The sequence below is a fragment of the Gymnoscopelus braueri genome (assembly GCF_963280865.1).
Source record: "Gymnoscopelus braueri genome assembly, chromosome: 19".
Taxonomy (NCBI): domain Eukaryota; kingdom Metazoa; phylum Chordata; class Actinopteri; order Myctophiformes; family Myctophidae; genus Gymnoscopelus; species Gymnoscopelus braueri.
The window spans coordinates 20,573,555-20,589,729 of NC_137621.1; the positions used below are offsets into that span (position 1 = coordinate 20,573,555).

General features: G+C 40.8%; 1 protein-coding gene across 1 annotated transcript; it reads left to right on the top strand.

The window, feature by feature from the left end:
* Window positions 1-4,310: 4,310 nt before the first annotated feature.
* Window positions 4,311-13,531, top strand: LOC308074706 (sodium- and chloride-dependent neutral and basic amino acid transporter B(0+)-like; the record flags this gene model as incomplete). Its single annotated transcript, XM_080414211.1, has 14 exons — window positions 4,311-4,364; window positions 6,141-6,285; window positions 6,962-7,093; window positions 7,837-7,924; window positions 8,254-8,386; window positions 8,609-8,749; window positions 9,053-9,188; window positions 9,703-9,795; window positions 10,494-10,619; window positions 10,766-10,884; window positions 11,180-11,279; window positions 11,457-11,566; window positions 12,163-12,330; window positions 13,388-13,531. The coding sequence occupies 14 exons, from the start codon at window positions 4,311-4,313 to the stop codon at window positions 13,529-13,531; spliced, it is 1,689 nt and encodes a 562-aa protein (XP_080270337.1).
* Between the last annotated feature and the right edge of the window lie 2,644 nt (window positions 13,532-16,175).

A 16,175-nucleotide genomic window follows, 5' to 3' on the forward strand; every position in this document is an offset into this window, starting at 1 on the left:
TTGCAATAAATACATGAAATGGAAGTGGTTGGATTCAATTTACGTAATTTGTTATTCCTGAGTCACTAGCTCAAAAACAAAAGAGAATGCAGTTCACAATAGGGCTTAGCCTATAATTAGTGTGGTTGCCCGAATGGGCAACCAGACTATAGTACTCTACCGACTTTATTGTCTCCGCCAGGCCGAAAGGCATGGCGAGAGAGTATGTTTTACCCTCCGTCCGTCCGTCCGTGTGTCCGTGTGTGTGTCCGTCTGTCACCAGCTAATCTCCGCCACCGTTGGCTTGATCGCAGCGAAACTGTGCACACACACTCCCTGGATGCCAATTCCGAACTTCTGCCCCAAATTTTTCACATGGGCCTTTTATAGCGCCACCAGGAGGCCGATTTGTGCAAAACATATTTTTTGACAGTACTCCTACAGATTTTGTCCAAAAATCTCGCAAATCGGTACACAGTATCTCTATAGTCATTAAACAAAACTTTTCTTTCAGATTGTTCATATTTTCATCCTGATTGGCTAAAAATGGCTTCCAAAGTTTGCAGGAGTGCTCCATTTTCAACAAAATGCCTCAAATCATGAACACAGCATGCAATTTCGGTGAAATTTTGCACGCATATTTCCACTATGCCGAGGAAGAAATGCCACTAGAACATTTTCTAATCAGCCTCGTGGTGGCGCTATAACAGGCCGATTCATGTTTTTACCTATAACTGCACCGATCTGTGTAAAATTTTGTATGCGCACTCCCTAGAGGTCAAGGAAAAACCTTTGCCCTGCATTTTTCCCATCTGACTTTTATAGCGCCACCAGAAGGCCGACTTATGTAAAATACATTTGTTTATATTACTCCTTCCGATTTTATCCAAATTTCACTCAAATCGGTGCACATGATCTCCATAGTCATATGATCAAGACGGATGTGTTTTTTTATTCCATCCTCATTGGCTAAGATTGACATCTAAAGTTTGCAGTAGTGGCTTGTTTTGAACAAAATTCCGCAAATCATGAACGCACCGTCCGATTGCGGTCAAACTTTGCACGCACATTCACACTATGTTGAGGAACAAATGCCACCCTTTTAACATTGGCCTGTTATAGCGCCACCAGCAGATCTAATTTAGCAAAAAAATATGTTGCACAAAATGCCTCAAACCATGAATGCAGTGTCCGATTGCCGTGCAAGGCCTAAGAACAAATGGTACCCTTTAGACATTGGCCTATTATAGCGCCACCAGGAGGACACAATAACTTACCTGACCTGGCGGAGACCTGTGCTCCGAGGAGCACTTTTTCTAGTTTCATATTCTTTCTTTCTAGATAAACTTTTTTCTTACTCGCTATTTCTCCCACAGTTTATTTTTCCCAATTTCGTGCCATGTGTCATAATGACCGGCTTCATCGGGAATAGACTGCTTGTACTTTGCTAAGAGATTGGTTGCATAGTTTTATTGATATTGATTTATTAGTGCATTAAATTTCCCCATCCACTTTAATGGAAAAGTGAAAAAACTCAAATTCAAGTATTTTTTTCTCAGAAACCGTAAGAGCTAGAGTTACCAGATTTGGAGGGGAGGTTCATAGTTTATTGCCAAATTATTGAAACAAATATTACACCATTCGGCCTCATGGTGGCGCTATAACAGCCCACTTTACCTTTTGGCCTATAACTCTTGAACCGTAGGTCGTAAAATCAAAATTGTCTTTTCCCTGGATTCCTTGGGTCATTACGCAACTCTCCATATAGGCGCCCATTTGCGTCTGGATAGATTTTTTGATATTGATTTATTAGTGCATTAAATTTACCCATCCACTTTAATGGGAATTGCAAAAACTCCCATTCAAGTATTTTTTTCTCGGAAACCATAAGGGCTACAGTTACAAGACTTGGAGGGGAGGTGCATAGTTTTATTGATATTGATTTATTAGTGCATTACATTTCCCCATCCACTTTAATGGAAAAGTGAAAAAACGGCATTTTGATAGTCCTTACCGTTTGTTCGTAATTGGCTTCCAAATTTAGAGGGAGGGGCCCGTTTTACAAAGAATGCCAAAAATCACAAACGAAACGTCCGGTCAATCCCAAATTTGAATCACATGATGAGGGTGCTTTATTCAACAAATCCCCAAAAGCATTTCCACTTTGACCCATAGGGGGTGCCACAAATGCGCAAAATGTCACCGTATGACCGTAATGACCGTAAAACATGATTTTTGGGGGGATCAGTCCCTTCAAAATGAAAAGCAAGTGATCTCAGGAGTGAGGTGACAATATGATTGGGCCGTTACATTTGTGGGAGGGTCCTGTTTCTTTAGTGGGAGGGGCCTATTTCCTCAAATCAAAACGGCACGTGTCACGAACGCGGGATTCAATCAGCACCGAATTCGAATCGCACGTCACGCGGCCTCCGACGGTATACCTCCAAGCGTATTCCTCGAGTCCAGGCGGCCGCGACCGGCGTCGGCGCAACCACACTTTGCAATTGCCCTGAATTGCGACGCGTCTAGTTAATCATTGATTTTATTGATAATGATGTGCTGCGTCATGCCAAGCCCTGGTTCAGAGCGTTAGCGAGTTCTCTCTAACATCAGTTAGAAAGAACTCACTAACGCTCTGAACCAGGACTACATCATGCCATGAGTGTAATGTGGTATTTTTTATAAATCTGATGTGGTATGTTGCTATATGAATCCGAGCTATTATTATTATAGACTCAGGTTGTAATACAAAAATATCCAACTAATATTTAATATCCAATATGTATTGCTAAATCTAAATTACAGTTGATTGCTTTACTCCATTGGTTCTCAAAGTGCCAGGGGTCCTTGGAGAGGTTCCACGGGGTCCCCAACAGCATCACAATCATTTTAACCACTTAGCATTTATGCGGTGGGCCGGTGGCTATTCAAAAATAGCTGGTGTACACGATCACAGCTGCGAGCTTGTAGGCCTATAGTTTTGTAGTTTTTTTTTTAATCAACTTTTTTTTATAAAAAATCTCAAAAACCATCTCTTGGCACAAAAATCTTTTGACACAAATCTTCACTTCTCATGGTCCCTACTCCCTAGCCCAAAACATTCTCAGATGTGTGTGTGTGTGTGTGTGTGTGTGTGTGTGTGTGTGTGTGTGTGTGTGTGTGTGTGTGTGTGTGTGTGTGTGTGTGTGTGTGTGTGTGTGTGTGTGTGTGTGAGAGAGTGTGTGGTGTGTGTGTGTGTGTGTGTGTGTGTGTGTGTGTGTGTGTGTGTGTGTGTGTGTGTGTGTGTGTGTGTGTGTGTGTGTGTGTGTGTGTGCGTGCGTGCGTGTGTGCGTGTGTCAGTGTGTCAGTCATTGTCCGGTTTTTGTGAGAGATTAGTGTGTCATTTATGTCTTGGTAAATCTCCCGTTTCATTCAACATATTTTGAGAAGGGGGTCTGCGGTTATAAAATATATCAATTGGGGGTCCTTGAAGTGTCCTCCTTTCTGAGGTTCTGCTGGTGGCCACCCTATGCCTGTACCAGACACCAGACACTCTAACGAGGTTATCCCTGTCATTCAAGTAAAGACAAGTGTGGATTATTTTGAGTATAGCCTACTTATGTGTGGGTGAGTCTATGAGAGATTGATATAAAACTAAAAGGAAAATAATTCATTAATGGACATATTTTTTATTTATTTTTTAAAACTGCTTAGGCCTATATGATGTTCTGCATATAGTGTATATCTGTTTGTCATTTAATGTCACTATGAATTGAGTACAAAGGACCCCAATGGAAACAAGCCAATGGCATTCTTGTTTTTTTTTAAATTCCTATTAGCTGACCTTGTATTGAACTGTACTTTCATGTGCTTTTTTCTGAAAACTTCTAATAAAGTATTCAATCAATCAATTCAATCAATGGATCAATTCTGGTCTCCTCACGAGTTGACTCAAATCAGCTGTTCTGTGCGCAGCGCACATGTGCGCGCGCGCGTGCATGTGACGTCAATAAATAAATACCCTATCCATAAGACCTGGAACTGCATCTGTGTCACTTTAGATTTCTTTGCCTATTCAAAAATAGCAGATCTACAAGCTCATAGCATGGCACCGAGTGCCGCGCTATGAGCCTGTAGATCTGCTATTTTTGAAAAAAAAAAAAAAAACTGTTAGGATTTAGAAAACGCCTCAGGTCTTAAAGGGTTAAAAAAAAAATCACCGTTACCATATACAGCTCTCACACACACCCACTTTACGTGGATCAGCTAAGTACTAATCAGGGAGTTGGCTTCAAACGAGAAAGTTATTTGAGTTGTCTCCTGGGTCAAGAGTAGACCTGCTACTTAACGTGATGGAGAAATCCACGGACAATATTATCGGGACTTCTGCCGATGTTGAGCAGCAGGTAAGACAAACACCTGTTAGAGTCGACGCTGTAGCTAATTTATATTAACAATTGATACTAATTGCTCATAATTATATGGCTGCAACAAACAGTAAAATGCCAACATTTTACTAATAGCCAACCGTCTGTGTGTGAATGCGTCTATAGGAGTTACAATTCAGATGATCTGCGACTGCGTCTGTGTCCAATAGCATGCTGGTTTGCGCAAAACAGGCATTCTGTATGTAAGAATGAGTTAAAGTGGGAATGCATCTTTCCCCCATAGCCTTTCATGCCAGCATAATGTTTATTCAAAAGTACTATGTCTCGAATTCTATCTAGAACATTAATGAGGTTTCATCCATGCATGAAATAAAGGCTTATCAGTGGGGGACTGGGGGCCCTTTCCCAAATGGCAATGGAGGTGTTGCTGGGTGCGGTGCGTAAATGTATGGTGTGCTCATACAGCTCCTTGCCAAACTTTCCTCCACTCTCCTAAGGAAACTGTGTCTGTGACTGCGTGCGTGTCTCAAACACCAGCAGACGGCATGCGTAATGTGTATTGGACATGATCAAAATTACTATAATTAGCGCTTTGAAATTAGCCTATTATTATTAGAGTCGGTCTTAGGTGTACAGGTGTAGGCTAGAATCATGCATAGTGGAAAATATTAGCCGGTGTCGACTCGCCCCCACAGACACCGAGTGTGGAACCATCTCGGAGCTATACAGCGGAGGGAGAGGTTACGATTGGCTCCGTTTGTGTTGGTTGAAATATTGAAGACATTTTCGGCAGTTTTGCTATATAATTGTTTCACATGCTTGATTTAAGGTGGTGTGTGTGTGTGTGTGTGTGTGTGTGTGTGTGTGTGTGTGTGTGTGTGTGTGTGTGTGTGTGTGTTTGTTTGTTTGTTTGTGCGCGTGTGTGTGTTGGCGACGGCCGACGGGGAACGGCTCCGACTGTTAGATCTTTATATGCGCGGGTGTTTGTATGTGTTCTGTTCCTCCACGACGGGATGTGCGTGTGTGTGTGTGTACACACTACACCATAGGTTCTCAAAGTGGGATCCGGGGACCCCCAGGGGTCCTTGAGGGAGTTCCAGGGGGTCCCCAGCTAAATGATAGATTAGGCACCAAATGGACCCTTATGGGTCTGTAACTCTGAGAGTGTACAAATGGAACCAAATGGACTCTAACGGGTCCATTTGGTTCCATTTGTACACTCTCAGAGTTAAATTAACATACATTTTACGATATAAACTGGGGTGGGATAGAAATGCCATTAAATGGGGGTCCGTAGCCCTAATACATGTCAAACTGGGGGTCCTTGAAATTAAAATGGTTGAGATTCACTGCTAGAGCCGTAAAAAAATCTTCTCTTATGGGGGTCCCTGGCATATCTTTTCAAATGGGGGTCCGCGGGCTAACAAGTGTCAATTTGGGGGTCCTTGCCATGAAAAAGTTTGAGAACCACTGCACTACACAGTACAAACTCACTTTCGATCCCTGATAAACTGTCTGTTCTCAGCGCATAAGCCAAATTGCACACTTTGGGTGCTCATATCCCCCTACGGGTATGGTCTAGTAAAGATAATTGACACAAGGCATTAACAGCCAGTATCTTTAGCCTTTCCCTCCATGGCCTGGTGCCTTTTCATGCCAACAATGGCATCACATGTACCACACTAACCTGCAGTTTGAAGTGATTTGATTGGCTGTAGTTCTTGTCATCGTTTGACTCAGAAATGCACAAGGAGTCAGAAGTATGTATATGTGACTCTTTTCTCGTTCCCTCAGGACTCCCATTTGGACGATAAGGATGGCGATGAACAGCGTGAAACCTGGACCAATAAAAGGGAGTACCTTCTCTCCATGATTGGCAATGCTGTTGGGCTCGGCAACGTCTGGCGTTTCCCCTATATGTGCTTCAAGAATGGCGGGGGTAAGTAAAATGATCTTAGGACAGGAAGGGAAGTTCGCACACTGTAGCTCCCTTCATCAGGTCTCTACCTGCGACCTGATGAAGACCCACAGTGGTCGAAACGTTGTTTAAAGACTTAACTTAATACATATTTTACTGGGAGCTACAGTGTGCTAACTTCCCTTCCTTTCCTCCAATGTAGCCTACGTATTGTTGTTCAGCACCTGAAAAGTTCTTGTGGGATGTGCGTGCTTCCCTCTGGACTCTATTTAAAATGATCTTACATACAGTGGTTCTCAAACATGTTAATTTCAAGGACTCGGCAGTTTGATGTGCATAATTAAGGCCACAGATCCCCATAACTCTGAGAGTGTACAAATGAAACCAAATGGACCCGTTGCATTTGTTCACTCTTAGATCTGTAAAGGTCCATTTGGTTCCTGACTATCAACAATTTAGCTGGGGACCGCCTGGAACCCCCTCCCTCAAGGACCCCTGGGTGTCCCCGGACCCCACTTTGAGAACCACTGATCTAACGCAGTGGGTCTCAAACATTTTCATGTCAAGGACCCCCAAATTGATATGCATTTGGACCCCCTGTAAAATGGTAAATATTCATGAACTTGTGCTCTTTCTTTTCTGCCCCAAATCCATTACAACCCCCAACGCCCCTCTCAATGTTCACGTGACCATGCAGGTGCCTTTCTCATCTCCTACTTTGTGATGTTGATGGTGATTGGAATTCCCATGTTTTTCTTGGAGAGCTCCATTGGACAATTCACCAGTCAAGGACCTATCAAGGTCTGGAGTGCAGTGCCAATACTCCAAGGTGGGTATGGAGATAATAGGTTTACAAAATGCCTTCTAAATCCTAAGAGTTTTCTGGGGAAAAAAAAAAAAAAATCTGTATGTTCTGTGCTGTACCACAAATGACCTCTCAGAAGACATGAAAGTTTTCTAAGAAAGTCTTAAGTCTGCTCTCTCACTAAATGTTGGAGGCCACTCCTGTGTTTGCCATCCTTTTTTATCTCATCCAGGATTTACTTAACCTGATTCAGTCTTAGAGAAGAAACCAAACAATCTGTGACAATCCATCTCATTTAATCAACCTGTCTAATCTGTTTCAATTTGAAGTTCGACACACATCTCAAATATGTGCTCATAAATAACTGTGAATCAAATAAAAGTATCTCTTTTTTTTCTTCTCTGCTCAAGGTGTTGGAGTTTCCATGGCAGTGGTGATGGTAATGGTGTCCATTTATTACAATGTGATCATCTCCTACGGTCTCTACTACTTGTTTGCTTCCTTCCAATATCCCCTTCCATGGAGTACCACAGGTTCGATACCACTCTTATCATTTTAAAGGAGTAGTTCACCCAAAAGATGACTTATTTTCTATCAATTACACACCGCATGAAACCTTGAATTCATGTAGATGTTTTAGTTTTTGTCGCATTCCTTAGCCAATAATTTGATGCAATGAGACGGCCTTTGGTAAATGCTACATTTGTACCCACTTGACTTGATCATAATCTTCAGTATCTTCGCTATCGATCCTTTTTTCTTTCCAGAGGGGTGCAATCTAACAGGTCTGCCAGTGACTAGCCGGATTCTGGAAAATGGGACCTGTCCAGAGAGCGCTAGCGAGCAATACTGGGAGTAAGCACTGGGCAGAGATCAAAACCGAACCATAACAAGATAGGCTGTACACAACAATAGCTATTAGGCCTAGTGGAGACATTTAGGCTCTTACAAGCTGTCACATACCATAATGTATTGTAGAAGTATTATAAGTGATAGTAAAATATAAAGGTTAGATAGAAGCAGCCATATCATTTCTTCCTCAGAGTGAATGGATGAATGTAATGCACATTGTAAATGCACCATTTGGTTACATTTGTACACTCCCAGAGTTAAATGAACACTGTGGATTCTTTGGTCCTTTTGACCATAACAGTCCGTCTCTCTCTCTCTCTCTCTGTCCTCAGTCTCGTGGCGCTGCAACGATCCAGTGGTCTTGATGAAACCGGACCGATAATATGGCACCTTGCCCTCTGTCTGCTGCTGGCCTGGATTCTGATAGCAGCGGCCGTTTGCAAAGGCATCAAGTCATCTGGCAAAGTACAGTATATCTGCTTTCTCTATACCTGCTGAACTCACATTCTTTCTTTCTATCTTTCTTTCTTTCACAAAACAGATATTAAGATCACTTATTTCAGTGTTAACAACCTCCACTGATAGCTGAATGTTTCAGTGATAAGCTGGTTAGCCTATGCATACTTTATGTAAACCGCAAGAAAGTACCCAAATATTATATATGCTTGTGCTTTCCTTCTCCATCAGGTGGTGTATTTCACAGCCATATTCCCTTATGTAGTGCTGCTTATCTTGCTGATCAGAGGTTTGACACTGGAAGGCGCCTGGGATGGGATCGATTACTACATTGGTTCTCAGTCCAATATGTCTAAACTTGGTGAAGCAGAGGTATAGACAAGACCCCCCCCCTTTTTTTTACTTGGTCAAAAGTTGTCCCCAGAAAATAGTGTTTAAAATAAATTTGCTCTGTAATTAAGGTTTGATTGATTGATTGATTGATTGATTGATTGATTGATTGATTGATTGAATACTCTATTAGACAGAAATGTAAACAGCACGTGGTACAGTAAGACATTAAAGCTAAAAGGATAACGCAAAAAAGTCTTGGGGACCTGTTTCCATTGTGGTATGTATTCAATTCAACCACAGAGCATACATAATTAACACAATAATGTCATCAATTACCATAAGGTCTGGAAAGATGCAGCAACTCAGGTCCTTAATTCTCTCGCTGCTGCGTCGGGTCCAAACATCTGTCTGTCCTCCTACAATAAGTTCCATAACAAGGTGTTCAGGGACACTGTTGTTGTCACACTCGCTGACAGTGGTAAGTACTGTACATTCTTTGTTTTTGTTGTAACGTTTTCAGATAAGAAATGAATAGGCTTCTTGTCGAGTTTCGAAAACAGAGCAAAATCAACGAGACTGCTACAGTCAGTGTCTGAGGAACCTTTACAAAATAATCTTTACTCTTATGTACCCGCACACTCAGTTTACGCACACGCACGCACGCACGCACGCACGCACGCACGCACGCACGCACGCACGCACGCACGCACGCACACACACACACACACACACCCACACACACACACACACACAAGCTAGCAGATCTAAATTTGGTTGGTTAGTCTGTCTGTGGGTTTTATAAACATTGAACCAATTACTGTAAATATTACCAAGAGCGTGTGACTACGTATCTAGTACATTGGATCCATTGGAACACAGTTTATTTATTATTTTTTTGCCATTTTCTGAAAAGTAACAGTTTTGGATATACAAGGTTTCCACCTGACAGCGACGATCTAATCCCTGATTGTCTTTGTTTCATCTGCTCCTAGGAACCAGTGTGTTTGCTGGCTTTGCCATATTTTCTATTTTGGGACACATAGCTCGCGTCTCCGGGAAGCATGTTTCTGAGGTTGCCAACGCAGGTGAGAGAGAACACTCTAGATGCAAAACATTTAGAGATGTCCGATATGAATGCATCCCGTGGGTCATCACAATAAAATGAGGCATGATGTGTTAATTCCACGACATATGGAGATATGTGATGTTGTTACCTGACTTTAGTTTTGGTGAAAAAAGCCTGTGTATATCGGTATCAGTTGATATCAGAATCAGAAATTAAGAGTTGGACAATATTGGAAAATCGGATATAGCTATTTTATCAATTACTTTTTTGATTAATCAATAAAACAGGAAGCATACAGTATATACATATAACACCTAAAATAGGTGATCTACAAGCTCACAATGCCACTTGTAGATCTACTATTTTTGGTGTTTTGGAAAATCGATTAAAAAACATTAATTCCTCCCCACACAGATTTATGTGTGTTTTATGTGTGTTGCCACTGCTGTTGTACTCACCTGCCAGTGAGGAGAAGCCCCCACCGGGAGGACGCAGCGCCTCTGTCTAACTCCCCCTACCCAACACTCCCTGCTGACAGGTGTCGCCCCAATCCATAAGAGTCCGTAAGGTGCAGTGACAAAGATCACCCTCCGTGCTCGACTTCCCTCCCCCTAACATGGCCAATCGTATATATAGACACTCAGTTTGATGAACTGTTGCCCCCCGAACTCTGTTTGATAATATTCTCCTTTCTACTGTACCTGTATTTGTGTGCAGGATTTGGTCTTGCATTCATTGCGTATCCAGATGCATTGGCGACGTTGCCCGTATCTCCCCTATGGTCCATTCTTTTTTTCCTCATGCTGGTAACTCTTGGTCTGGGCTCGCAGTTTGGCGGGATTGGTGAGTTTCAAATTTGCCAATGACTGACAGTGGATATTCAGCCATCAGACGGCATTGATCTTTAACTTAACCACACTAAACCCACGCCTAGCCGTAAAGACAATTGAGCCCTATAAAAATGTAATTGAATTCCTTCCTGTCATTAGAGACGCTCATGACCTGCGTGGCAGATGCCTACCCGAAGTTCTTCAAATCTAAGCGACTCCTGATAACTGTGGTAACCTGTACCGTTCTGTTCCTTCTCGGCTTGCCCTGTGTCACAAGGGTACGTCATCTTCCAAAATTGCAAAATTCTGTGCAATCACTTCTATTATTGATAGCAAGTAACAGCGAAGACGCTGTTACTTGTACCCCTGAGGGGTGTTTGGGTAATTGATTTGCTGACTGTAAAATGTTACATAGCACCGTGTAAATATTTGTGTCCTTGTATTGTATCTCTTATGTGGACATTAATTAATTATTTGTGTGTGTGTGTGTGTGTGTGTGTGTGTGTGTGTGTGTGTGTGTGTGTGTGTGTGTGTGTGTGTGTGTGTGTGTGTGTGTGTGTGTGTGTGAGACAGGCAGGAATATACTGGGTGACTCTGATAGACACTTTTGTTACAAGCTGGGTTCTGCTAATTACTGGTTTCTTTGAGTTCATCGCCTTCATCTACATATATGGTACTGTAAATGTGAACAGATGTGGAGATGTAAATGAGACGTGTCTATGATTTTCATGTTGCCATATTTGTAGCAACAAGCAAAGTAATTTAAAAGTTGACAAATTTAGATAGCTGGTTTCTGCCCGACAGCGACGATATAATGTGCATATTTGTGTGTCTCTAATATGCTGTCCAGGTGTTAACCGTTTGATTGAAGACATAGAAATGATGATTGGGAAGAAGAGCTTCTGTTTCTGGCTTTGGTGGAGAATTTGCTGGTTCTTCATCACTCCCTGCATCATCCTAGTGAGTGCAGTACAGTCTCAAACACTGTCCCTTTACATCACTTTGTACATTATATTACACCACAACACTGAAAAATAACTTGCTCTCTGTGCATTATCACTTACATAACTGTCATAGCACTGTAGCACATTGTCTTTCCTGATGCACAATGTAAAATTTTTATATCTGATTACCGATTAACTGCACGGTCACATCGACCGATAGCGATATTGCGTTTCCTGTAGGATTTACCTTACGTCCCAAATATTTGTGTGATACAAACTTTTTTTTTCATCAAACACTTGAACCCTTACCTAGCATCCCTTTTCTGAGGGGAACATTAGACGAAAATGGCAGATCTACAAGCTCACAACGCCTCGCACTGCGAGGCGTTGTGAGCTTGTAGATTGTCTATTTTCGGCAAAGAGGTTTGGTGTAGAGGGGGAAAAAAACAGACCAAGAACAAGTTTTCCAATTATTTAGGGTTTAACTATCTGAAAATACACATAACATGAATCCAACACAACGCTACACAATGACAGTGCTGTCAAACTAGTCTGACGTTGGAAGACCTCTGGTCTAAACAAACACTGCCATGGCCTTTGTTCTGTGCTCAGGTGATCCTGATCTGGTCTCTGGCAACGTTCGTTGCTCCTACCTATGGAGATGTCGAGTTCCCAGCCTGGGGCCTGGCACTGGGGTGGTGCATGGCTCTCTTCTGCATCCTCTGGATTCCTCTCATTGCTGTGTATAAACTGATGGGAGCAGAGGGCAACCTGTGGCAGGTGAGTGTGTGTGTCTGTAGTGATGGAAGAAGTAAAATATTTTTTTTTACTCAAGTAAAAGTATCAATACCACAATGTAGAAATACTAGTAAAAAGTTTTAAACATTTACTTAAGTAAAAGTACAAAAGTATTGGCATCAAAGTGTACTTAAAGTACTAAAAGTAATTGTGCAGAATGTCCCATTTCAAGTTTGTGAGCTTGTAGATCTGCTATTTCTAAGACGGCTAGTCCCGTTCCTTGATCTGGCTTTAAAAAATTATGAATTTCTATCGAATATCTTACCATGAGATTTACCTAACCTACAGTAACAGTTACGTTTAGTTTCTCTACTTGTTTGTTTGAGAAAAGTTGACATCTTCACACAGCCTGGCTATATTAACAGGCACTAGTCTCTGTCATGAGGAAGTGGCTCTTCCTGGTGGCCGGAAGGTGAACTACTTTCTTGTAGAAGTTGTTCTTGTAGTGAATTATTAAGAACTGTTTTAAATGGGACGTGTCTATGATTTTCATGTTGCCATATTTGTAACCGTTTTAGAAAAGCAAAGTAAGCAAAAGTAAAAGTATTGGAAATACTCCAATTGTACTTAAGTACAGTACTGGAGTACACAGTGGCTCACAGCCTCAGCCTGATGACCTAAAAGTCTAATATCTCCCCCGATCTATGGGGAAATGGGGAATGTCCTTTAGTCTAGCTGTTAAGATGTTGGCTTTCCATGTGGGACACCCTGGTTTGCATCCCGTGCATTACACTCAGTTACTTAACATCACTGGTGTATGTGATTGTTTCATTAGATATTCAACAGTTGTATGTACTGCAGTGGTTCTCAAACCTTTTCATGTCAAGGACCTCCAAATTGATATGTATTTGGCCACAGACCCCCCTTCGAAAATATTTGTGCTGTTACAATAAAAAATAAAAAAAAGATCTACTGTAAGCTTGCTTGTGAGCTTGTAGATCCACCCACTTTGAGAACCGCTGATGTACTGTATCATGGGGGTGGGGTCTAATTTGACCAAGAATTGGTTCTGGTCCTGACGTGTGTCCTCTTCACGCAGCGTGTGAAGTGTTTGAGCTCTCCGTCTAAGGACTGGCACCCCTACCTGGATGTTCATCGCGGCGAACGATACTCTGAACACAGTCGTCTCGGGATGAACACGTCCAGTGCACCAGAACCTAACGCCGAAGACACACGTCTCTGATGTGTGTGTGTGTGTGTGTGTGGTGTGTGTGAGTAGAGTACAAACCCCATGTAATTTCATCCATGTTCCATCTCTGTGATAACCCAGACATATTTCACAGCTAATACACCAGATGTGGTTGATGAAGAGTCCAGAGAAGTTTCTGTATTTAGAGATGGCATGCAGCTTTGACCTTAGCCTAGAGGAAGCCTTTATGTTATGACCACGGTCATTAAATACCAACCACTCTACACCATTACACTACCACTACATACCATCTCAGAGCTACGTTATAGGTGCAGACTATTTGTTTTTATATTTGGCAGTACTAGTTGTTAGAGGGCTTCAACAACTTGGGATGCCCAAAAAGGCTGGCAAAGTATTGAGCTGTCTCTGCTATAATTGGCAGCCGCCATATATGGTGGAGAGGCTATACTTATACCCATAGAGTACTGAGTGACATGCCTATTGTATCATCAAGACATATGCCATGATTTTGTGAATGTAACCTTACTGCACCTATAAAATGTGTGTCCCTGTATGTATTCTCCTTAATGTGGACCTAAATGTCCACATAAAAACCCTTGTGACGGGTGTATTTCCGGAACAATTTAAATTGGCCAAAGTTATCCCTCTTTTCAAAGCAGATGACTCCGCCTCATTTTCCAATTATAGACCTATATCCATTCTCCCGTGCTTTTCTAAAGTATTAGAAAGACTTGGCTTCAGAGAAAAACATTCCACTTCGATGGCTCTCTCCCAATTAGTTGATAATATCTCCTTAGCTCGTGACAATAAAGAAATTACACTCGGTATGTTGATTTATCTAAGGCATTTGACACGGTCAATCGCAACATTTTATTACAGAAACTTACACTTTATGGCTTATATGGAATAGCCTTGTCATGGTTTCAGAGCTACTTATCAGCAGGAAAGCAATTTGTAACTTGGAATAACACTGACTACAGGTTGATTTCCTGTGGAGTGCCCCAAGGATCAATACTTGGCCCCCTACTGTTCCTCATTTATATAAATGAGGACGACTCCAATATTCTTTTATCTGGTAAAGATGAACAGAAATTAATATTGGAAATTAACCAAGAGTTGAGTAATGTAGACACCTGGTTCAAAGCAAACAAATTATCCTTGAATATAAAGAAAAGTGCATGCATGATGTTTATGCTTCATAATCCCAATATTCAGATTGATAATGATATCCTAGAAAAGGTTACTGTTACTGCTAAACAACTTTCAAATATGCATTTTCTTGTTTCAATCAATTCACAACTACAGCCTGTTTTCAAAATGTATTTCAGTTTAATAATGAACTTCACAATTATAACACTAGGTCAGCCGGTGATGTGCATTCCACTTTTTTCAGGACAACAACTGCTCAATACTCTTATCAAATTCAGAGGACCTCACTTTTGGAATAGCTTACCGCTTCATATTAGAGACTGTACCAGCCTTAGCTCTTTCAAGAAACAATCATTGCAGCTTTTACTATCAAACATAAGTAACACATCTTAACCACATTTTTGTTTGTATACTTGTGGGTGTGTGTTTATATACAGTATATAGGTATGTGTATGTACTATGTATATTAGGGGTGGGACGATATGGGTATCTCACGATACGATATCTGTGGCGATATTAGGCCCTCGATAACAATAATATCACAATATTCTATATATTTCGATATCACGATATATTGCATGAAATTTCACTAAACGATATATCACAATAGTCCTTGTATTCAATTCATAAACACATAAAATAGCACCAAACAGTTCAAAATCATCATTACATTATTATTATTTTTTTATTTTTATATATCGATTTTTTCCGGCAGTATATCGATTATTTATCGCGGGAGAAAGTATCGCGATATATCGCGATATCGATATATCGTCCCACCCGTAATGTATATATATATATATAGTCATATTTCTATTTGTTCTAGATAATATTTGCCTTTATTCTTATTACTGCAACACAGAATATTCTTTACATATTGATAACTCTATATTTATATCTATTGTTATTGTCAATATGATTTGCTATTATCACTATAAATATTTCATAACAATAATTATTGACATTTCTACATTTGTTATTGTTATTAGTATTGTTGTCCCCATAGCTTCATTGACATGATTTCAAGCTTTGATGATAGCTTTTAGGATGGCCTTTCCGGCACATCTTGTTTTGATTTTGATTTTTGTTCCTTTCCATATAAAAGTATTGTTATTTTTGTTTATTTTTGTTTTTATTCAAGAAAATAGTTTATGTATATGTTTATATCAACACCAAAATGGAATCAGAGCACTTTATTTTATCAGTAAAATGTATGCTAGAACCCCTTTATAATTTCAATAGCTTTAGTTTACACAGCCAAAGGGTTTAAGACACTGCACTTTGGTGCTGCCTACAGTATATGATATCATGGTGGTGATGAAAATTGTTGCTAGGGATTTTAATACTATTTTAAGTAACTTTTAACCTTTCTAAATGATGTACGGTGTACACTGTAATGTCTCCCACCCTGATGGCTTTCCATACTCATACTGTATGATGTGCATGTGGGAATATGTAAGATGATGATGTGTTCTACTGCAATAAACAGCTTCCTTGTTCTTTTTGGAATTGATCAAGACTCGAGTGT